At 38.5% G+C, this 25820-nt stretch overlaps 1 protein-coding gene across 2 annotated transcripts in view; it reads right to left on the bottom strand.

Annotated features, from left to right (window-relative positions):
• Positions 1 to 25820, bottom strand: part of COL21A1 (collagen, type XXI, alpha 1) — a 236889-nt gene that overhangs the window by 5858 nt on the left and 205211 nt on the right. For both annotated transcript variants that reach the window (XM_010848536.1, XM_010848535.1), the window contains exons 18-26: positions 19385 to 19429; positions 17131 to 17184; positions 15475 to 15528; positions 11986 to 12039; positions 10342 to 10413; positions 7951 to 7986; positions 6050 to 6094; positions 769 to 801; positions 31 to 177 (exon numbers count right to left, since the gene is read on the bottom strand). In XM_010848536.1, coding sequence (XP_010846838.1) covers positions 31 to 177; positions 769 to 801; positions 6050 to 6094; positions 7951 to 7986; positions 10342 to 10413; positions 11986 to 12039; positions 15475 to 15528; positions 17131 to 17184; positions 19385 to 19429 — 540 coding nt within the window. The remainder of the gene's footprint in view (positions 1 to 30; positions 178 to 768; positions 802 to 6049; positions 6095 to 7950; positions 7987 to 10341; positions 10414 to 11985; positions 12040 to 15474; positions 15529 to 17130; positions 17185 to 19384; positions 19430 to 25820) is intronic.

Below are 25820 nucleotides of genomic sequence, written 5' to 3'. Positions count from 1 at the left end.
TAAGAACTGTGAAAGAAGCAGAATACATACAGGCTTCCCATCCATTCCTGGGGGGCCCGGATCACCTGGTTGCCCAGGGGGCCCCTGGGGGCCCGGGGGCCCCATCTGACCATCCACCCCAGACTCTCCTTTGGCTCCAGTGGCACCTCGGGCACCAGGCTCTCCCTTTTCACCCATCTAAAAACAAGAGAAATCGTCAGAAGTTCTATTTAAATATTTCAGGAGGTATAATTGCACCATAAAATATGTCCTCAAGAACACAGATATGAATAAATACAAACATATATCTAAATTATACAGGTAACTGCTGGGAAACACCATAATTGATCAGGAGGGAAATTTCATACCATATTAAACAGCAATTTATCCGTCCAATCAACCACCCATCCAATCCTACAAATAACTGTTACTTAGTACATATATTGATTAGGCAATATGCATAGTACCAGAGATACATCAGTGACCACGACAGTCTTGTTCCCACAGAGTTTAAATTCTAGTGGTAGGCATAGAAATGCATAATAGTCCTCATTGGAAAATACGCACAAAAACAGTTCCTAATTTAGAATAGGAATCAATACTATTGACAAATGCGTACCATTTCATACCTAATTCAGTGAACCTGCAAATTCTGAAAATCTCTATTTAGGAACTATTGAAGGACATGAAAGATATTTTCTGTTTGGAATGTCAACAGCTAGATTTATTTATACAATACTGAAAATTAAGCCGTGAGGACTGGACAGCATAATACAAGAAGAAACATACCTCTCCTTTTGCACCGTGATGGCCTTGAATTCCCTTTAAAAATTAATAGGAAAAAAAATGTGCAAGTTATAGTACTAGCAATGTGGCATGTACCCTTTAGACATATTTAATCAAACTTTAATTTTGGGTTTGGAAGAGAGCAATTGAAATAGTGACAAAATTATATATACAAGAGACCTTTTTAAAGGAGACTAAGAAAAGGCTACCCACTCCAGTATTCTGGCCTGGAGAATCCCGTGGACTGTACAAGTCCATGGGGTCGCAAAGAGTCGGACACGACTGAGGGACTTTCACTAATGACTAGGAAATACACTAAATGAATAATATAAAAGGGTTAATTTATATAACTTTCATTTGTCTATATGAATATTTTCATATGATGAAGGTCAAATATGTAGGTTAGAATGTCATTCTATCTAAATTCTTTTAAAACTCTACTCTTATTTTAAAATATATTACTAGTTTAAAGAAAATTAAAACTCAAGTCAGAGAATATACCCAATATTTAATAATAACTATAAATGGAGTATAGCCTTTAAAAATTGCAAATCACTATATTGTAAACCTTATATATAATTGTACACTAACTATACTTCAATAAAAAGCTCAAATCAGTAAAAAAAAAAAAAAAAGGAATATTTATTTTTTTATTCAGTGATTAAAATTCTATTTTTTTTCAAATTTGTGTTCTTAAAGTTAAATTTTATTTGAGTACTATAGATAAACAATGGGTTAAAGAAAAGATAACATAGGGAAGAAAAACATACTGTCCTATGCTTAAGTCACTCACGGCTGGAAATTCAGAGATTAGGAAAGCAGCATGTTAGTGTGAAGTCAAGTGGGCCTTAGGAAGCATTACTATGAACAAAGCTAGTGGAGATGATTCAATTGCAGCTGAGCTATTTCAAATCATAAAAGATGATGCTGTGGAAGTGCTGCACTCAATAAGGCAGGAAATTTGTAAAATTCAGTAGTGGCCACAGGACTAGAAAAGGTCAGTTTTCATTCCAGTCTCAAAGAAGGGCAATGCCAAAGAATGTTCAAACTACTGTACAATTGCACTCATTTCACACGCTAGCAAGGTAATGCTTAAAATCCTTCAAGCCAGGCTTCAACAGTACATGAATTGAGAACTTCCAGGTGTATGAGCTGGATTTAGAAAAGGCTGAGGAACCAGAGATCAAGTTGCCCACATCCACTGAATCAGAGAAAAAACAAGAGAATTCCAGAAAAGCATCTTCTTCTGCTTCATTGACTACATGAAAGCCTTTTACTGTGTGGATCACAAAAATCTGTGGAAAACTCTTAAAGAAATAGAAATACCAGATCACCTTACTTGCCTCCTGATAAACCTGTAAGCAAGTCAAGAAGCAATAGTTAGAACTGGACATGGAACAAAGGACTGGTTCAAAATTGGGAAAGGAGTACCCTGCTTATTTAACTTATATGCAGAGCACATTAAGCAAAACACTGGGCTGGATGAAGTACAAGCTAGAATAAAGATTGCCGGGAGAAATAGCAATTACCTCAGATATGCAGCTGACACCACCCTTAGGGCAGAAAGGGAAGAACTAAAGACCCTCTTGGTGAAAGTGAAAGAGGAGAGTGAAAAAGTTGGCTTAAAACTCAACATTCAGAAAACTAAGATTATGGCATCTGGTCCCATCACTTCATGGGAAATAGATGGGGAAACAGTGGAAACAGTGATAGACTTTATTTTCTTGGGCTTCAAAATCACTGCAGATTGTGACTGCAGCCATGAAGTTAAAAAATGCTTGCTCCTTGGAAGACAAGTTATGGCCAACCTAGACAGTATATTAAAAGGCAGAGACATTACTTTGCCATCAAAGATCCAGACTCTAGTCAAAGCTATGGTCTTTCCAGTAGTCACGTATGGATGTAAGATTTGGACCATAAAGAAGGCTGAGTGTCAAACTGATGCTTTTGAATTGTGGCACTGGAAAAGACTTGAGATTTCCTTGGACTGCAAGGAGATCAAACCAGTCCATCCTAAAGGAAATCAGTCCTGAATGTTCACTGAAGGACTGATGCTGAAGCTGAGAGCTCCATTACTTTGACCACCTGATGTGAACAGCCAACTCAATGGAAAAGATCCTGATGTTGGGAAAGATTAAGGGCAGGGGGAGAAGGGGACGACAGAGGATGAGATGGTTCGATGTCATTATCAACTCAAAGGGCATGAGTTTGAGGAAACTCTGGGGTATAGTTAAGGACAGGGAAGCCTGATATGCTGCAGTCCATGGGGTTGCAAAGAGTCAGACACGACTTAGCAACTGAACAACACAAATTTTGTACAAAGGGCTTCTCAAGTGTCATTAGTGCTAAAGAACCCACCTGCCAATGCAGGAGACCCAAGAGATGCAGGTTTGATCCCTGGGTTGGGAAGATCCCCTGGAGAAGGGAAAGGCTACCCACTCCAGTGTTCTGGCCTGAAGAATCCCATGGACAGAGGAGCCATAGGAGAGTGAGACGTGACCGATGCAATGTAGCATGCATATGTGCATGTTGACCAACATGGCAGTTTTTTCTTCCCATGATATAAACTAGGGCCCTTTACCTGAAGCTTTCTCACCATCACAATCATGGGATACATCTGAATGGTTCCTTTAAAGTTTTTCCTCTTATCTTGTACATAGTCATTCCAATGACATTTTTGAGAGATGATAAGAACCTTTAGGAAATACACTAGAATTTTTTGTTTTTGAAATTTATTGTACATTCAGGCTCCAAAATCACCCAGTATTAGTTTAGAACAAAGGGTAGAGCTTTCACAATACACAGGAGGGATTTCATTAATCAACTTTATTATTTTTTATTGAAATATAGTTGATCATTAATCAACTTTTAAAGTTAAAAATTCGTGTTCTGCAATTCAATATAAAATTCAGTGTATAACATCTCAATATGAAATTCAGTGTATAACAAACATTTCAATAGAGAATTCCATGTATAACAATGAAGTTTGAGGATTTATGTTGATTTATTTCTAGGTTCCTTCAACATGAAGATACAAATGAGGCAGAAGAAAAAATTAGGGAAAAATCAAGGTTTGGCACAGAATAAGGGAGATTCTCAAAACTTGAGCATAAAGACACTAAATTTTAGTTTTCATATAAAAATCAATCAGTGAGTAAAACACTCTTTGTCAAGCCATTCTTTAAATATAGAGGTTTCTGAAGAAATGCAGATATGTCCCCTACCAGATAGAATCCTGCAATTGGATCCAGGTAAGGGGAAAGATAAAAGATAAAAGGATAAAAGCTCCCAGGACTAGAACCAAATTAGAGCTGAAACTGAAAACAGCTGTCAGCTGAGAATCCACTTAGATGATCTTGTGAGAGAAACATTTGCTTGGACCCCATTCATAACAAGAAGGCCAAAAAAAATCAAATCATACACGTGCAGCACTTGGTAGGATGACAGGTAACTTAGGGCTTTGTTTACTTAGAGGGGTGGGACAACCGCTTAGCAGCTGAGGCCACAGCTGCCCTGACGCCTCTGCAGACTCGGGTCATGGTGGTGGAAACGCAGCTTCCAACCCACCCAGGACAGAGCTTTCCAGCAAACCCAAATCCTGCCTTGGGGGAGGCAGACTTGCTTTTTCTCTTGGGAAGTGAGAAAAAAAAAAAGAAGATGTTAAGGGAACCTTGCCAAGGGTGTCATCTGTCAACCAGTGAGCTAGCTGCCAAATTGTGCGCTCAGAATCCAAAGCAAATAGGCTCCTACCGGAGATTCTGTGAGTAAAAGGTGGGAGGACCGGCCGGGGTCGTGGAGGCTGACGCATGGAGAGGTGAGGCTCTCCTGTGAGAGGAGCCGTGCACAGATGCTGTGTGGTTAACCCGGGGAAGCAGAGCAGGGCGGCGAGGAGCAGGGACAGAGCTGCCTGTCATCCGGCGGTTTACCATGGGGCGAAGGGGCCCAAACTGATGAGACCTTTCTTCCTGACCGTCACTGCACACGGGCGGACCCGGTCCTGTGCGCTCTCAGTGACGCCTGCTCTGAAGCCCAGCTTCTAGGCTCTCAATTTCCCAACACCCAACGCTCACCTTTCATCTAAGACGCGCCCGGGGCCCTGTGCTTTCAAACACATGCCTTCCCACCCGCCAGGCCCTCTCGCATTCCTCCAAGCGAGGGACCCAGAAACTCTGCCCTTGGAGCCGTCACCTCACGGTTTCATCCCCCTACCACCAGAATCAGCGCAACTACGGATTCTGCCTTATGCCCACACTCCCTATCAGTTGGATGATTTTATTTGTCCAGTTTGGCTCTGACTTAACCTACACACCACGTGACAACCTAACAGAAACATGGCTTCAGAGGAGGAGTTTAGTCAAAGAGGAAGAAAGTTAGCGCTGAAGCACACAGGTTACTATGTGTAAGACAGATAGCTGGTGGGACGTTGCTGTGGAGCTCAGCCTAGAGCAAGGGGATGGGGCTGGGAGGCAGGCTCAAGAGGGAGGGGATATATGTGTGTTTATGGCTGGTTCACATTGTCAGACAGCAGAAACCAACACAACATTGCAAAGCGATTATACCCCTATTAAAATTTTTCTTAAAAAGGAAGAAAAGCATGTATTATATATCCATTCCATGATAGTTCCCTGAGATGGGATTAACACATCTGTAGGGTAGCAAATTGTGTCTTTGAACAAACTAGAGGGAAACAAGTTGATTCTTTCACCTCACAGGGCCTCAACTGCTCACATTTTAAATAAAAACTCAGCAATAGGTACAGAGATGTTGCTATGAACGGCTGCCTTGGGCCATTACTACTCCAAGAAGCAGGTGGAATTGTCTGCCTTCAGTCATTTTTTAAAATGTGGGCCATTTTTAAAGTCTTTATTGAGTTTATTACAACACTGCTTCTGTTTTTACATTTTGGATTTTTGGCTGAGAGACATGTGAGAGAGATCTCAGCTCCCTGACAAGGGATTGAAACAGCACCTCCTGCACGAGAAGGCAAAGTCCTAATCACAGGACACCAGGGCAGCCCCGGCCTTTAGTCATTTACTTGGTCAGAAATAAGTATTGAAAGTCAAGTTTCACAGCCACAGAGAGTATCAGCATGGGAAAATAAAAATATAAATCGAACAATTAAAGCAAGCCCTGATCACCATCACCACGAGTATTCTCATCCCTGTGCACTTAGAGTGCACACCACACCTCCCCTTCTCCTCAGTCATTTTTATTTGCAAGTAACTCTCTCTCAGTCTTGTTCAGTTATGTGATTCATTAATTCATTTTCCATTAAAAAAAATACCTGGAATCCTGGAATCCCTGGTCTTCCATTTTCTCCCTTTTGACCCTTTAAAATTGAATAAATGTCATTTATTAGTTCACACATACATGATGCATTCACACATACAACGCATACTAGTACTTTGCTGCTATCTAGAACAAAGGTCACAAGAGCAGTGATGCAAATATGCAAAATGATGCAAGAGAAGAGAGGAAAAGAAGTGAGAGGAAAGTCAGCCTAACCTTAGAGTTAAAATTGATGGAGACAAGGAACAAACTACTGACTTTGGGGAACATGTAAACAGAACGTGTTAGACAGTTGAGGGTGTTCTGCGGAGTCCATGCTCACGGCATGAAAACTTTAAAAATCCAGTGACTGTGGTCATTTTCTTAACTTCAATGGCATTATGTTTGGTGTGGATTATGCACATGTGAGGGCAAGAAGACCACTTTACAGACATTTTAAATTTAAAAGACATTTCTACATTTACACTGTAAAAAATATTTTGAATGAAGATCTTTCAATTGGGACAAATAAAGAAAACTTGATAAAGATACAAACATATTTGTCCATTCAATTAATATTTTGTATAAGACATCCATCTTGTATAAGACATTGGGCCAGACCCTGAAATACCACTATTTCATCCCTATGTTGAAAGGGTAATTAATATAGTCTAGTAAAACATACACCTAGATATACAATCAGTTAAAGATCTAGTGACTGAAATTTTAAATCACTCCTGAATAGCAGGTTTTGGTTTTTTTTTTTTCCATTTAGTTATACCCATGAATTCCCAGGGGCCCTGTTTGCTGGCAGGACCCTGCAACAGTGTCCCTATGTTGCCATCAAGTTGCTTACTGTGTAGTGCAGAAACTAAGCAAATTAATATCTTAAATATGCAGTTAAATTCCAAACTTCAAAGTGGCTAAGATTCTAAATCTCAACTGTTCTCAAAACAAAAACAAACTAATGTGCATGATAAAGGTATTAGCTGACCTGACAGTAGTAATCGTATTGCAGTATATAAATGGATCAAACCAACACCTTTTACACCTTCAACTTACTCAACTCACACATTTTTTGTGGTTGGGGGAAAGGGTGACTGGACTCAAGAAGACTAGTTAGAATGATGCTTCAGTCACCCAGGACCCATGACAAGAAATGACCAGGGTGGTGGATCTCAGAGAAGGGGCTTAATTCAACTTTCATTGTCTGAAACACATTGAGCCTGTGACCCTAGCAGATTTTCATTCTGAAATTTTCTTTTATGCCTCCAGATATTCCAGAGTTTTGAACATCCTGGGAAATTTTGCAGTGTCTTTGTTTTATATGAAGCTTATTTTATGTAGCAAAACTCAGCCACTATCACTAAGCTTTATAATTTTAAAAACATTGCTGAAATACTGTCTGTCCAGATTTATAATTTTGGTCAGAAAAATCTTATATATTTCTAGAACGTGAAAGACTGAAAGGCCGACAGATACAGTTTATTCCTTATCAGTGCGTCACTGATTCAGCCAGCAGCGTCCTATTCATGGACCAGCGATCAGTTAAGGAAAAATCTCTTCTAGAGCCACTTGGACTGAGGTAGAACTGTCCTCACCTCTCAAAGCTGTCGCACATTTCTTCTCTTCACCTTTTTCACTAAGACGTCCAAAACCAAATGTCCTTCTAAATCACCCTAGATTTCTTCAGCCTGATCTAATTTTCTGGTATAATTCTCCTTCTTTTTATTAGTTTGAATATGTTTTATATGTAGAGTGAACAGTGTCTTATCAAATTTATTTGGGCATAAGTCATGTCAAATCATCTGGTGAAACCAACACACCACAAAGTGTATAAATGAACAGATATTACAAGAATAAAGCATAGAGTCCTGATTTTATTGCAAGCCAAAAAAAAAAAAGCCAGTAACGTACCTGAATGCCCCTTTCACCTTGATTTCCTTTGTCCCCCTGCAAAAAGGCAGTTTTATATGTAGCATAATATAATATATTCTGTAACCTTTCAAATAAACATGTTTTTCTTCAGCAAAGAAAAATACATGGTCTCATGCAAATTCCACAAGTGCCTTATATACAGAAGCTAACATAATATTTGGGAAGAGAGTAAAACCACATTATGTCAAAGTGATGTTCTAAATGAATACTTTCTTGTGCTCTTATATTCAAAAGAAAGTTTACTACAATTTCTTTGTTATAAGGAAGAAGAAAACTTTTCCATATTGATGACAATCTGAGGTTAAACAAAGAGAAGACAAACTTGTTTTATGAAATCAAACTGAAAAGTCTTCTTACTATTCAGCCAACAGTAGCCACAGATTTATAAGAAACAATGAAACAATGTTGAAATTGTATTTTAGAAAATATATGCTTCAAAAATTAACTTTTGGGGTAAAGTCATATACCATAATATTGTTTCCTGGAGTTTCTCAGCCAGGAGAGATGTCTGAAACCAACTAGTTCAATGTCTTTGCTTTTATAATTAACACACAGATCGGGAAAGGTAAGCATTTGCCGAAAGTTGAACTTGGGCCATGCTATCCAAACATAGGGTTTTGTGCTTACAGCAAATAAAACACAGGTTTTCTTTTAACTGGCAAGTTTCTGAACAAGGAAATTCTCTAAATCCAAACATATATTCACATAGATTTAGTAAGTAAATCAGAGAAGGCAATGGCACCCCACTTCAGTACTCTTGCCTGGAGAATCCCATGGACAGAGGAGCCTGGTAGGCTGCAGTCCATGGGGTCACTAGGAGTCGGATACTGAGCGACTTCACTTTCACTTTTCACTTTCATGCATTGGAGAAGGAAATGGCAACCCACTCTAGTGTTCTTGCCTGGAGAATCCCAGGGACGGAGAGCCTAGTGGGCTGCCGTCTATGGGGTCACACAGAGTCGGACACGACTGACTTAGCAGCAGCAGCAGCAGCAGTAGTAAGTAAATACTATAGTCAATAGTATTAAATAAATACTATCCACTAAGAGTCCAACACTTAATCACTGCTGTGTGGACCATCCTTGTGTCAGCAAGTGCTGCCTGCCACTCATCAGAGCAAAAAAGATCACTCTGGGGACAATAACCTAGGGCCCGAACAGATAACACATGAGGGATAGAAAAAATGAAATGATACAAAACTTGAAACAGCAAGGGATACAAAGATGGAGACATAAGAATTTGTACCCTTTACAGAACAAAACTGGTACAGTCACTTTTAACCTGGATGCTTAGATACTAACTCAGGGGTGTGGACTTCTCTGACAGATAGCCAGTTAAGTTCTTGCTCAAAGCCTTCAAGCCGACAATGATATTTATACAGATACAACTCAGAGCTTTTTTATTTAACGGGATAGAAAGAGAACCCAAGGGAATGCTATCTTATCTCACCAAAATATTTTATGTGAATATATAAGCCTTACATTTTAATCTCAAATTAACTTTAGATGAACTATTATGTAATATAATTGTTTCAGAGAAAAGAATATCATGGTCAAGCATTCTGGTTGTAATTTTTATCATTTCAGACTTGTGCTTCAGTTTGGGAAAGATATTCATACTTTGGTTAAGAGTGGCTCGAGTTGAATATTTGGTAACCTGGAAGGGTTAGTTTTCAATTTACACTGCATCTGCTTCTGTGAGTTGAGCCCTTTTTTGTTATTGTTAGCATACACAATGGCCTGCCGGAGGGAGGGAACCTGAGCCACCTGTGAAGGACTGTCAGGAAGTGATACTAACACATCCCCCACCTGAGCCTTGCCATTCTATAGGATACTTGCAAGGACTGAATAGTCTTTTTCCTTTGTTTCCTCACCTCCCCCGATCTCTGATCCATAAAAGAACCCAGCAACCAGGCCCTGACAAGAAGGTTCTTTTGGGGCACTAGCCTGCATCTTCCTGGTCAGCTGGCTCCCCGATTAAAGTCTCTTCCTTGCCTCAAACCTCGTCTCTCGGATTCACTGACTTGTCGAGTGGAGAGCAGAGCGAGCTTGGACTCGGTCACACTTTCCCTAAAAAATTCTTGACTCGCCTGGGTTGACTACTGAACAATATGAATTTACAGGATATTACTTAACTGTATGTTTTCTGATCTATCTTTTCCAAGGTCCTCACGCAGGAGACAGTACCCATGCAGGGACACGAAAGAGGCCACAGCTCTTGGCATGGGGTTGAGCACATTACGTGTGCGCCAAGTACGTAGGTCATCTCACCGCTGAATGTATCATTGGCCCTCCTATGCTACTTGCCCAAAAGAAAAACCTACATGTTCACAGCTGATTAACACTGAATTATGTATCCTAAAAATCATACCTTTTTCCCTTGAATTCCAGGTAAACCCAGGTATCCTGGTTCTCCTGGGGGACCCACCGCTCCTGGCTCTCCCTAAATAACACAGAAATCACATGAACATCGCAGACCCACTGCTTGTGAACAGCCCCACTGCTTGTATCTCTACATACATCTCAAATTTAAAACTGATAGTTAAAACTTTATGAACATTCAGAGTTATTATTACAGAACTAGTAAAGAGTGAAAAGTCCATGGATGTCCTAATAAAATTTTTTATGTTTCTTCCTATCTTTTCTAGTTAAGAAATTCTGAGAGCATATGATATTTGAAAGCTTCATAAATAGTTGGTATTTTTCTTATAACTTCAACAATAAAAAATTAAGCAGTGAAAATAATAAACATGGGTATTTCTCTTTGCATTTACTAATATTTTCTCTTCATCCTTGAAATTGCTTTTTCTCACAAATCCTCCTTTAAAAAACTTATTGTTATACAACTGGTAATAAAAAGAAGCAATAAAATTATTAAAAATTTCATTACCCAATATTTTTATTTGGTTATATATTTTCCCTCTACCTCTCACAAACATAGAGGCAACTTAGTTACCAAAATGTGCTATGTATGCATAATTTTATAATAAATTATTTACTTCAAAATATATTAATATTGAATTTTTTAATATACCATTATGTTTTAAAAATTTTAAATTATAGAACATCATTCAATTGTATTGATTTACCATATTTAATAAAATTCCTACTGCCAAACACTCATTTTCACCATTTTTATAAACAATATTGGGGTGAACATTCTTATCATTAAATATATACATTTATGATTTTTACTTTATATATCTGGAAAATTATTTTCTTAAACATAAATTCTTGAGCTGTTTTCAGAGCAAAGAATATTCTGTTATCTTAACTGAATTTTCTACTCCTTATCATGTCACAGGTATTATTTCCTTTCTTTTAAATGCCTTAAATAAGAAAGACTTACACTGTGAAAGTATATAATGATGATGTCTCAACAACATTTAGGTTAAAATTTTAAGAGATAGGATGTGCTCCTAAACATGCTTCATGGTGCTTTGGGTTTGCTTTGTTTGTTTTACTGTTAGTCCTAAACTCTTGTCACATTAAAAATGGCTCTCTCTTGCGGAAACTAAGTTCTGTTCTCTTTGCTCACTGTGAGTTGTTGAGTATGACTCTAGAGTTTTAAAGGCTAGAAAAGAATTTAAAATGACTGACATCAACTGTTTGGTTTGGAGGAAACTGGTAAGGCATTTGTGACTCCCAAACTGAAAATAAAGTCCCATCAATCATCAACCAAGGGACAGAACCACCCTGGGACACATACACTCTCATGCTCAGCCACAGAAGACAGTGATATTCTCTGGACCAGAGGGGATATTCACATTAGCAACCAACTTTTACCAGTTCTAGAAAAACCAAGGTATATGTCATGCCTTTATTACCCAAACTATGATAAAATATCCAAAACACAGAAATGAAATTGGCCCACATTCACCACTGGCTTTCAGGTACCTTAATTTCATCCTTCATTTCATATATCTTTTCTTAATACAACCGTTAATCTCACCAAAAAATGAGAAGACTGCATAGTTGAAAACATTCCCAAATACATCAAAACGCAATGAATTACCTTGAGCCCAGAAGCCCCAGGCAGCCCTTGAAGTCCAGGTTCACCTTTAGTCCCCTGTCAATGCATCAAAATTATTTTAAATTTTGAATTTAGTCACCATATAGATATTTAGTCACCAGACATTTGAAGGAACATATTTTAAACAATTTTTACAGTTTCAACTTTCCAATCATTTGAAAAATAGAATCTATATGTTAGGTCTTCTTATTAAGAAAAACTATTTTAAGCAAGGAAGTGAGTCTGCATATTTATAAAGTCTTCAATGAGCCTGTTTGAAGCTGGTAGCTCCAAGTAAGGGAGAAGGCAACGGCACCCCACTCCAGCACTCTTGCCTGGAAAATCCCATGGACAGAGGAGCCTGGTAGGCTGCAGTCCATGGGGTCGATGAGGGTCGGACACAACTGAGCAACTTCACTTTCACTTTTCACTTTCATGCATTGGAGAAGGAAATGCAACCCATTCCAGTGTTCTTGCTTGGAGAATTCCAGGGACGCGGGAGCCTAGTGGGCTGCCGTCTATGGGGTAGCACAGAGTCGGACACGACTGAAGCGACTTAGCAGCAGCAGCAGTTCCAAGTAAAAACATCTTTAGGGACCAGCCCTAATCAGCTAGGTCTGTGTTGCAGAGGCAAGACCCATGTATCTTAATAGCATCCTCTAGGCTGGAAATCATCCTTCCCTGTTTCACTTTCTCTGTAGAGCTCATTTTCAGTATGTAACTTAAGGAAAGAAAATTAGCCTCAAATGCACTTTTGAGCAGCTTTTGGAAGAAACATGTATCAGATAACGTTTAGTTTGCATGCTTTTTCAGAATTCCAGTACAGTCCTTTCTAACAGACACTTGGAAAGCAAGACCAAGTTGTTAGAGCAAAGCATGTAAGATAGGAAAACAGGACTGTTTATAAAAAGAGACAACCCGCCTCCTGGTTCATCAGGAGAGATTGTCAGAGGCGGTTCTGGCTTTCAAATATGCTCTGACACCTGAAATCATAACCCGGTCCATGTCTGGCAAAACCCTGTTATTAAAGAGGTTGGTGTGACACCCAGGAAAGGGGGGTGATGACCACCCAGAGTCAGGGCGGGTGTAGTGATCAGTAAAGAGAACCACCTTAATTCTCAGCTCATGTTGAGAACCACACAAACATAATATTTGCACTTAATTAAAGCATTTGTCACATTAACAGCATGATTATTCCATAGCATCATGGTTCCTTAAAATTTCTAATTTTACAGATGGTTAAGCTGAAACTCACAGGGGTGACAGCACTGGCTGAAAGCGACGTGACTTGATTATGTTAATGCACTTTGATATGATTTAGGTAATATTTTACAAAACTGGAATCTGGTATGGTAAAAAAGACTTACATGTGGTTCCACACCTATTCTAAAAACGAGTATTGTAGTGGAAATTGGAAGTTCTCTAAAGATCTACACAGATTCTCATCATCATAGCTGCCTTGCTTGCAACAGCTTCATTGTCCTCCTGTTGACCTTATATCCGCTGATATTGTAGGCACTGTTTCCAAAAACATTAGTTGACACAACCGGAGGGAGACGGTAATATAGAGCAGCAGTCCCCAAAGTTCTTGGCATCAGGGACTGGTTTCGTGGAAGCCAAGGTTTCCGCAGACTGGGCGGGGGATGGTCCAGGTGGTAACACAAGTGATGGGGAGTGATGGGGAGCAGCAGATGAAGCTTCATTGCTCCCCCAGCCCTCACCTCCTGCTCTGTGGCCCAGTTCCCAACAGGCCGGTACCAAGGCGCAGGGGTTGGGGACTCCTGATACAGAGGCAGGTAAGCTACAACCTGTGGGCTAAGTCAGCCCAACGCCTGTTTTTATAAATAAAGTTGTAAAGTTTATTTTTATAAATAAAGGAACACGGGTACACCCACGCAGCAACTGCTTCTACATTCTAAGAGCAGGGCTGAGTGACCGCATCAGAAGCTGTATGGCCCTCAAAGACCAAAACATGTCCTGCCTGGTCCTTGGCAGAAAAACATTCTAAGACCTGAGCTAATATACTGCATGAAAAGAAGGTCAAACATGTCACTGAAAAGATTACATTTTAGAGGTATAATTTTAACATCTTGAGTCTATTTGAAACAAAATAGGTTCAAAAATAGATAGTAAAAATCTGTTTTAACATCTTGAATCTATTTTAAAAATTGTACAAGATGAGGGAAATCAAAGTTCATAGTAATTTATGTAAAAACAAACTGGGATGTTAGAATTACTTGACTCACCAGCCATATCAGCAGACCTGCTCAAGGGGTGGATGCCACAAATACATCGCTCTAAAATCTTTTATGGAAAGTCCAACAGATTTAACTGACCTCCAGCTCAGTGTGAGCCAACAATGGGAAGTGGCTAATTTTAAAATGCTGATAAAATCTTAGGCTGCAGTTCTTAAGAATTAGAGCATCCAGAATCACGGGAGACTCCATTGTATCCCAGTTATTTAAGGAGCATACAAATACTCTACTTTTCTTGCAAAATGACCTTGAGAAATGATGGAGAAGGCCCATTTGGCAGGCAACACTTCCTACTGCTAGGATCCACAATGTTCCAAGGACCCTCAGAGTTCACCCCTGGGAACAGGGCAGCTACTTTCCCTGACTCACTGGGTTCCCGTGACATTTTATCCTATCTCTTTCTCTAGGTACTTTAGAAATTAAAAGTAGAATAGATAAGACCATCTACTCATGTATGCCAGGATCTATTTCCCTGGTCTAGTTCAAGGATGAATGCTTTCAAAAGAGCAGATTCTATCACTTTCTTTCAGAAAGCTATCCTAGAATCTACTCATTAAATAGTCAAGAATAGTTTCTTAAGTCAAGCCAGAATCTACCCAATCTGATCCTCTAATAAGCCAAGAAAAAAAGAAATTCTCTTAGCACCTGACTCTGAACAGCTAGAAAATAGTTGAACCATGAAACTCAAAGAATTTCAGTTCTAACTTAAAAACAGCATCACCTGAAATCTCAATATATTTGTCAAGCTTGCCTTACTTTTTTAAAATGTGGAAGAGAATATGCCAACTAACGCCCAGTCCTGAGGGAGGAAACGCCTAATAAAACTCGTTACAAGGCATCTTACAAATAAAAATCCCACATATGTTCCACAAAATAAAATACCAAAGAAGGGCTTGAAAGCTGGAAAAGTTACATCCCTCATCACTAGAGATGCTCTAGATAGAGGCTTGAGCACTGGTTCCTTAGAATTCTGGGTGTTGCTCAGTGCGCCAGAGCTACCAGTGAGGCTGGAGGGCTGTCACGAGGATCCTGGACTCCTTCCAGCTTAAACTAGGGCTGCTTCACATTACTGTCCTTTATATACTTGGTTTTCACCTGAGACTTCATTCCTCCAAGTGCTTGTCTATAGATTCACACCACATTCAAAATAATATCAGTGTAGTGAAAACTCTGACTGAAGTACATCAATGGTCATTTTGCACAGAGTCCTCGGTCTTATTAATTTCATTTTCTTTACCTTAGATCCTGGGGCTCCAGGCTGACCTGGTGAGCCATCGCTTCCCATCAAACCCTACATTTTAAGTGGGAATTGCAAGAGTAATTTAGAGAAGAATATTAAAAAGCAGTCAATCAATTTTCAAGTTATACAGTCCCATAATAATTAATCCACTAACATGTAATGCAATATATGGGAAACTTCCCTTCACACAACTAAATAAAGGAGAATAAAGAATCATGTTATGCAAGATAACATAAAGGCCAGCAAAGCCCTTACAACTGGTTGCTTAAATCACCTACCAATAGCAAAAATTACCGGAAAGCTAGTAAAAAACAACTGTAAAGAAAAGTTTATTTTCCAACACTCTCACTTTCTTCCTTTTCTCATGATGACCAACATTTAAATTTCTTCCTAGATATTATTTTGGTCAATTTTACTTACATTTTTTATTTTCTTGAATAATGTTTTTAAAGTGTTAAAATTTAATACATTTTCTGAATATAATAATCTGTAAGTTACAAATGGCTATATTTTTACTAATCATATGATTCAAAATAAAACACTGAATAACTACTCTAGCAACAAGGAACTAATTTAATTTAGATTCAATTTATATACTATTATATATATTAAAAACACTTGCTTTCTCTTTATCATAGCAAAAGAAATGTGATAAGCAATAATATTCAGTTAGCATTATCAGAAAACGCAATCTCAATATAGTCACACTGAAAATACCATATCATCACTACTATGCTTTGCTATCAATTTAGGCTGTTATCACAACTACAAAATGTAAAATATACTACTCATAGCACAGTGTTTCAAATATTAGAAATATTAAATATACTTATTTTTGAAGTTCAATGAAGTTCTATTTAATACTTTCATTTTCTGGAAGCTAACTTAAATACTAGTATATAATTAAGTTTAATTTTTCAATGAAAAAATAATTTTGTCATGATGATGGAGGTAGAGGAAGAATATTCCATTCAAATCTTTCACCAAAATTTTATCAAATCTTTTCACAAGGTAAATACCTGCTTTTTAAACTTAAATAATTAAATGAAAAGTCAGAAACTATCAGATATTTTTTACTCAAAATAAAAGCTGTTACAGGCAATTTGATTCACAGGTTAAAATCCACATCACTTTTAGTAATAACTTTCAGAAATTTTTTATGGAGTCTTATATACCATAAGATTTTCATAACTTTTAGTATCAAACTCATATGTCCCTTTACTCCCAAAACTTCCAAAATTATTTTCTCACTAATTTAGGATCTTCCTATACAACCTGTTCTGAATGTATTCTTTCTTATTTGTATAAATTTGTAAATTATCTAAAAAATAAAAAAGAACATTTATTTTTAGACCTTTTCATGGTGCTCAGTTTTTTTGTTTTTGTTTTTTTAAATAAAGAGCTGAAGTATTTGTTTTCTGGTTTAGCTACAGTAAGAGTTCTTGATCTTTTCTTAGATAGCCAACTTTTTGAGCAGCTGAAGAAATCTATTCTCCTCTATAAAAATGGACAAAATCTTTTTCATACAAATGGATGGCAGTTGTGGAGCCTGTGTGTCTCGTTGCTGAACACCTGCATTGTGTGAGGTTCAGAATGAGAACTCTGGGTACATCGCAACACTATTTCACAGCCCAAAGAATGACACTAACGTACAGGTATTCCCGGAGCTCCTTTCTTCCCTAGTGGTCCTGGAGGCCCAGTGTCTCCCTAAAAATCAAATACAGATAAAGTTTAAAATTACAAACAATCAATTCATCATTAGGAATTTCCTAGCAAAGCATTCTGGAGAAGGAAATGGAAACCTACTCCAGTATTCTTGCCTGGAAAACTCCATGGACAAAGGAGCATGACAGGCTATATAGTCCATGGTGTCGCAGACTGGGACATGCCTGAGCATATCATAGCATTTAGATTTCAGCTTTGGGGATTGAATGTTGACCTTATGCTCCAAGAATTTCTCTGAATCAAGAACAAAAGCCCTCATCATCTTTGAGAGAGTGCTGGTCTTATGAAAAGTAGGGGAAGTCTTCAAAGATCCTTTAATAAAACATACTCTCTATTACAACTATAATTATGAAGATTTGGAACTCTGCAGAAACCTCATTAGAGATAGAGATGCAGGAAACAAGAGGGCTGGGGGTGTTGAGGGTACATGCTCAGGTTTCAGGAAACGACACTGGGCGGCTGAACACCTACAAAGGCTTAAGACTCTCAAAGGCGGCTGAAGTGGTACATAGGCCTGCCAGCAGGGGGCAGCTAGGCTCCCCAAGCCCCAGCTAGGCTGACAGGATGCCTGCCTGCTAGGATGAAGCAATGAGCTCAGAATCAACGATCAAGACAAGGGAAGCAGAAAACCACAAGACTGAGAATCAAGAGCTGTAACAATGAACTGCAGATGTTAGAATGGCTAGAAACTGAATTCGGAGCTATTATCTGAAGTCTTTACAAATGAAAGAACAGAATCATCAAAGACTATTAAGACTGAAAACAGAACAAGAGGCTATGAAGAATAAAAAAATGCTATTAGCACAGAGAACTATATTCAATATTTCCCTGGTGGCTCAGCTGGTAAAGAATCTGCCTGCAATGTGGGAGACCTGGGTTTGATCTCTGGGTTGGGAAGATCCCCTGGAGAAGGGAAAGGCTACCCACTCCAGTGTTCTGGCCTGGAGATTTCCATGGACTGTATCGTCCATGGGTTGCAAAGAGTTGGACACAACTGAGCAACTTTCATGTCACATAAGGAAAAAGAATCCAAAAACTCATTCAGTTTTATATATATGTGTGTGTGTGTGTGTGTGTGTGTGTGTGTATGTGTGTGTATGTGTATATATGTATGTATATGTATATAAAAATAAAACTGAATGACCTTGCTGTATACTTGAAACTAACACAACACTGTAAATCAGCTGTACTTCAAGGAAAAAGAGTAAAAAGATATCATTAAAGTTTGAAATTCTAGAAATGAAAATTATGATTGCTTATATTTTTGTATCAACTGATGCTTTTAACAACAGGTTAGACACAGTAAAGGAAGAATAAATAGAAAATAAACATAACCAAAAAATTAACCAGAATTTAAGGATCAAGGATATGAAAGTAAGCAATTTATAAATGGAGAGGACAAAATTAGAAGGAATGAGATATGTCTAACTAGATTTTCTAGAAAGAGCAGAAAGTGGAGAATGAAGTAACATGGAGATTAACAGCCCACGTCACTCAGAGTTAACAGAAATACCTACACAGAGCCAGAAAGGAAACTGAATTCCCACCAAGATGAATACAGATAAATCCATACCGAGACACACTGTGCTGAGCTTTAAGAACACAAAACACAAATAAAATACCTTAAAGAATGCCAAAAGAAGGGACAGATCACTTGCAAAAGAATGGTGATTGGAACAAGAGCAGATTTTTCATAGTTAACCATGGAAGCTGGGAAATGATAGTAGAAAAACTTCAATGTATCAAGAGGAAATAATCATCAACCTTGAATTGTATACCCTACAAAAATCCTTTGTCAAACACAAAAGAGTAAAATAAAGATATTAGTAATTAAATAAAAACTGAACATTTACAATCAAGACATCTGTACTAAAGGAATTTCTAAAGATATAGTTCAGGAAATAGAAAGCTTACCCTGAAAGGGTTGTCTAAGAGAACAAGATAGAAAGTAACCAAGTAAAATAGAAAGTGTGTGCATAAATTCAAATTTATACTACCTGTATAAAACAACAAAAACAAATTGTAAGGTCAAAATAATAGCTTCCAAAATTAAATAATATTTGAACCATTAACTACGGCCATAAATGCGACAAAATATATTCCATGTGAAGAGACATCACCATTTTGCCCTTTTCATAAACAGATCCCAGGCCCAAATCTTTCAACTTTCAGTCATACTTACTTTTTGTCCCATTAATCCTTGGTTTCCAGGAAATCCTGGGATTCCCTGAAAAGAAATAAAGTAGATTTTTAATTTAAAAAATTTAGACAGTATAATTAAAGAAGAATGGGCCAAAATGGGAGTTTTAACTTGCAAATGATGCCAATCATCAAGCATAGCTCTGGACAGCATGAAACTGCCATTTATAGGAATTAAATTTTGGAAAAGAAAAAATTTATGGGATTTAATATTATATGAACATGTACTGATATTTACAGCTTTAAATATAGACTTAAGAAAAGAAACTATGAGGATATTAACCTTGGCCTTCTTTCAGAGCAACGTAAGTGATAAAATAAGGATATTTCACTTGACCACTTTCTTACTTTACTTATAGTGATGAACGCAAAAAGACTGTCAAATCATAGGAGTTCAAATGCAACAAAACAGGTCCAAAGGCCTCACAGTTTCTCAACCATAACTAAAACTAATGAAACTAAAGACTTCCCTTCAAACTGAGCCTTGAAACACCCAGGAACTTAACTCCTTATGTAAGATACAGTTCTCTTTCTCCTGATGACTTCCTTGCCAAGACAATTGTGGAGCATATGCAGAGCAGTTTGTGGAGAGACACAAAGAGAGAAGGAAAGAAAATTCATTCACCTGGTTCAACCCAAATGTACAAGTTCTCTAGCAAGATTCAGAGAAAATTAATGCTAATTGTCTAACTTTAAGAATAACGCCAGCACATTTATTGACAGGAAAGTAGTTCCATTGACATTCAATGCATTTACCAAAATGATCGTTTATCACACATATTTATTGAACAGTGATAGTATCGATCAAAATTTATTTCTTCCTAGCCCCTTTCCATTTTCCTAGCTCCTTTCTTGATGACACTTCAATTGAACAAATGACTATCATTTGTTTTGATGTAAATGTATTGACTCTGGCCAAAAAAGGAATTTGGAAGATAGGGAAATTGAGCACCATCAGTATTTCTCTGAAAGCCCTCTGCATCCTCAAGGCTTTCAAAGAACAGCAGTGGTCCTCCATAAATCAGGGCAATGAAATCAAGTATTTTCTTCTGCAGGGAGAGTCTGCCATTGTTTTGATGTCACACCTTAACTATTAACACTTGTCCATGTGGTAGCCACAATTATGGTGCAAGATACAGCACACAGTTCTAGTTTTAAAACCCAAACTTAAATTCCATAAAGTGGAATTCAGTTTGATCCTATTTGGCTCAATTCAATTCACCCTTTGCAGAGAACAAAAGTTGTATGAGAGCGATGACCATCAACTAGGGGCTCACACACTAGTTGAAAACACAAGTCTTTATAAACATACTAACTAGAGAATAAATAAAACAACATAAAAATTTAAAGTAACATTATAATACATGAGCACAGTATGTCCATTAGCACTTTAAAGAGAAATCAAAAGTAAATAATTGAGTGATGAGTATAAAGAAAACAGAGTGATGTGAACTGTGTGCTTGTAAGGCAGAAAATGCCTACTCTCAAAGCAGTCAAAGTCCACTTCAACAGACCACGTTTCAGCATGAAACCATCCAGAACCATATCCTATTCAAATACACACACACAAATTCAGTAAAATGATGAAGGTCTGAATGTAAACAAAATTCAAGTAAAATCTGCCTGTAAACTCTTACCAGATGCAAGGTGGATACAGAGTTCTGCAGCTGCGTCAGTGCTGTGTTGCTTGGCCCCAAGAATTCCTAAAGAGATCCTGCAACTGCCCTGATACCGTCAGACCTGAGAAGCTGACTTTTGTGCCACATAGAAACTTTTGTTACTTAAGGTTTCATCCCTGTTCAAATCTCTATGCTCTTACACAATCTGTATTAGTAGTTATTAGTTACTCCTGTCTCTGCAGCCAACCCCACTGTCAGCAAGCCTACATTTTCACTCTGAAGGAAAAACAAAACTATGCCCAAACATCCCTGAGCAGCACCCAGGCCTCACCTCCTAGAAGGTCTTAAGAGCCCCCATTCTACCCAGATCAGTCCCTGGATTTGATTCAATACCTTTGATTTGAATAATTCTAATACTAAGCATGGTCTACATTAGGACACACCCAAAAATCTTACATTATTTCAACATATCCAATATCTAATATTGAGAGTATTTGGGAGGATTTCAGATTAAGAAAAATAGATTCCTTTGCCTATTTCCTGTCTTCATAAATTAGTCAAACATGAATACATTCGGTCAAAGATATGAAAAGAAGTCATAATATCTTCTAGTTCAACTGTATCGAGAATTATTACTTACTTCATAAATACCAAGCAAAACACATAATACTATATAATATTCAAAATAAAATGTAAAACAATTTATAAAAGCAATTCTTGGCAAAACTAATGTAATACCACAAGCATGCATAGAATAAAAAACTGTTGAGAGAGAGGTTCACGAGAAGAACTGAAATCACTCAGAGCTATATTAGTTAATAAAATCCTCCTAGACAATATTTTCCTGGGTCTCCCAATACGTTCACTGAAATTGACTAAACTTTGCCAATTTTACACTAGTAGAAATATTATTCAAAACCATTTGAGTGTTACCAGTTTGTTGATTCAAAAGTATTTAGTAACAATTACTTCATAGGGTAAATGTTTTTCCAAGCAAACTACTTTATATTTCGTATTCAGCCTGTGTGGTTTTGGGTTCAGGCTACTGTGAACATGTATAAGTAAAGACAGAAGCAAGAATTTTATTTGGTGAGAATAAAGGAACATGTTCCCTCCAGTTCTATGATTTCAGTTTGGGCTTGAAGAAGAGCAGAAAATCAAATGGAAAATCCTGTGTAATGCTGTGGTGAAAGAATGCTGACATGAAAAAATGTTCTAGAAGCTTCTCTGTAACCATTAAACCATTACTGTATAACAAAAAAGTCATTAAAAATAGAAATGCATGATTTAGAATAAAGGGTTTGGCGCCTATTTCCTAGAGACCACTTCATAATGAAGGAAATATGTCCATGATGCATTACTTAGAAAAGACAAGATATCACTTTATACTTTTCCACATGCAATGGAATATTTAACTCCTGAAGTTAGAGCATCTTGGGTCAACTCTGACTAGATTGGGTGCATTCCAGATGGTATGGTTGTTGACTCTTGGATCAAATCTGCTGTTAAGTAATGCAATAATTTCAATGTACAAAAACAAATCTAATCAACTAGTGAAATTTTTAAATAAAAAATTTCAACCTTTCTACAGAGTTTTACAGATATTTATTATCATACAATTATCAAAATATTAGAAGTATATAAAGTTTTCTTCTATTATATCAAGAAGTGATTTGCTCATTCCTAAAGATGCGATTCACAGGGTCACAAAGAGTCGGACAGGACTGAGCAACTGATCTGATCTGATCTGAAAGATGCAATGAATACAAAACACATATATTGACAGTATCATTCTTATTAGCTACAGACATTATAAATGATTATTAATAAAGGCCAGAATAGAAGCAGTTGAAAGTCTGGATTCTGGAGCCTGTCAGACCTTCATCTCGTACTGATTGACTCCAGGCCAGATATTTAAATTAGAATCTCAGTGTCCCCATCTTATACATGATGAAAAATAACAGAACTTAGCTCTCTGGTTGGTATATTATGTCATTGAGTTCTCACCAGCACTTAGCTCAAGCTTCCTGGGTGGCTCAGATGGTAAAGAATCTGCATGCAATGTGGGAGACCTGGGTTTGATCCCTGAGTCAGGAAGATCCCTTGGAGGAGGAAATGGGAACCCACTCCAGTATTCTTGCCTGGAGAATCCCCATGAACAGAGGAGCCTGGCGGGCTACAGTCCATGGGGTCACCAAGAGTCAGACTTGACTGATCAAATAAGCACACAGCACACAGCTCAGAGCTGGGACAAAAATAAACAAATTTGCATCACTTTTCAGAGCTCATTCCTGAAAGTCGCAAAATAAATGAAGTCAATTCTTTTCCAAGACTCAATTTTTGTTTTCCTTCATTTTGAGGATTTTTTTTTTTCTCGTTCCTTCTTCTTTTTTAACATCTTCCCACCTTGACTTCCTCTACCTCATTCCCGAAAGTTCACACTGTTAGAGATGACTCTGGCAATCTAAGGCTTACCACTAGGGGGCACCAACAGGTTAGCATTGCCGCTCATTCACTAACCTTGCCTTTTCATGTTTGGCTGATTCTGACTGCATAAAAATACTATAATGAGGTTCCAGATTAAGATGGAAGATTAGAACGATCCTGAGCTCATCCCCTCTCATGGACACACCAAATCACAACTGCATAGGGAACAACCATCTCTGAGAACAACCTGAAGACTAGCAAGATAGATTTTCTAAAATTTAGGACAAAAGGAAAAGGCTACACAGGGGCAGAGAAGCAATCTGGTTATAATTCTCATCCCCAGTGTGAAGACCCACCAGTGGGAGGGGTATCACAGCTGGAGAGGTGCCCCCTGAGGAGTGAGGGGTGTGAGCTCCATGTCAAGATTCCCAGCCTGAGGCCCTACATTGGGAAGATGAGTTCCATAACATTTGGCTTTGAAAACCAGTGGCTTTGAAAACTCGCTCCAAGTCCCAGGACAGATAGAGCAGCTTGAAAAGCTCCTGGGTCATATGAGAAGGAGATCCTTTGAATAATTTATGGCAGGTGCTGGGGGACAGGGATCTGGTGGAACTTCTCTGGGATCAGAAGTGCTGGTAGGCATCATTCTTTTTCACTCTCCACCTAGCTGGCCTGGTACTTCTGTCATTTTCTATCAACCTAGATAATACCATGCATCCCTTTCCCCAGCATTCCCCAGAGGACCTGCCCTCACTGCCTACTGTAAAGCACCTCCCTCCCCATCCTACACAGCAGGCTGCCCCAGCACCCCTCCAGAGCAGCTCCTGATCCAGGGAGTCAACCCACACATCAGGGAGCCTGCACCCATCACAGCCCAATCACAAGAGGAGGACACATGTGACCCACACAGGAGATACCCCAGGAGCACCTGACTCTGGTGACCAGAGGGGACTGTACCACTCAGCTCCACAGGACATCTTGTACATAAGACTGTCCTTTCAAATCTGGGAGATGTAGCTATTATACCTAATACATAGAAAGAGACATACAGATTTAGGCAAAGTGAAGAGATGAAAGAATACCTTCTGCTCTTCTGCATGAAAGAAAAAGACAAAACCTCAGAGAGAGAACTAAATGAAATGGAGATAAGACATTTTCCAGATAAAGAGTTCAAAGTAATAGTCTCAGAGATGCTCACTGAACTCTGGAGACAAATGGCCTAACTCAGTGAGAACATCCATAAAGAGATAGAAAAAAAAAATTTTTTTAAAGCAACAAGAACTTAAGAATACTGAATATGAAATGAAACACAGACTGGAAGGAATCAACAACAGATTAGAGAATGCAGAAAAATGGATCAGTGATCTGGAGGACACAGTAGTGAAAATCACCCAACAGGAGAAGAAAAAAATTAGGATAATTTAAGGGATGTCTGGGACAACACCAAGCACACCACCATTTACATTATAGGGGTTCTAGAAGGAGAAGCAGAGAAGGCACTGGCACCCCACTCCAGTACTCTTACCTGGAAAATCCCATGGACAGAGGAGCCTGGTAGGCTGCAGTCCATGGGGTAGCTAAGAGTCAGACATGACTGAGCGACTTCACTTTCACTTTTCACTTTCATGCATTGGAGAAGGAAATGGCAACCCACTCCAGTGTTCTTGCCTGGAGAATCCCAGGGACGGGGGAGCCTGGTGGGCTGCTGTCTATGGGGTTGTACAGAGTCAGACATGACTGAAGGGACGACAGAGGATGAGATGGCTGGATGGCATCACTGACTCGATGGACATGAGTCTCCGTGAACTCCGGGAGTTGGTGATGGATTCATGGGGTCACAAAGAGTCGGGCACGACTGAGGGACTGATCAGTTCAGTTACTCATTCGTGTCCGAATATTTGCGACACCATGGACTGCAGCACGCCAGGCTTCCCTGTCCATCACCAGCTCCTGGAGCTTGCTCAAACTCATGTCCATCAAGTTAGTGATGCCATCCAAGCATCTCATCCTCTGTCATCCCATTCTCCTCCTGCCTTCAACCTCTCCCAGCATCAGGGTCTTTTCCAATGAGTCAGTTCTTTACATCAGGTGGCCAAAATATTGGAGTTTCAGCTTCAGCATCAGTCCTTCCAATGAACAGTCAGGGCTGATTTCCTTTAGGATTGACTGGTTTGGTATTGGCACAAACATAGACCCACAGATCAATGGAACAGAATAGATAGCCTGGAAATAAACCCACACTTAATTTACAAATAAAAAGCCAAGAATATAGTGGGGGGGAAGTCTCTTCAGTAACTGAGATGGGAAAACTGGAGTTACATGCAAAATAATCAAACTGGAGCACTGTCTTACACCATAACTCAAAATGGATTA

This window comes from Bison bison, unplaced genomic scaffold, assembly GCF_000754665.1.
Source record: "Bison bison bison isolate TAMUID 2011002044 unplaced genomic scaffold, Bison_UMD1.0 scf7180017864270, whole genome shotgun sequence".
Taxonomy (NCBI): Eukaryota; Metazoa; Chordata; class Mammalia; order Artiodactyla; family Bovidae; genus Bison; species Bison bison.
This window is presented reverse-complemented; position numbering and strand designations above follow the sequence as displayed.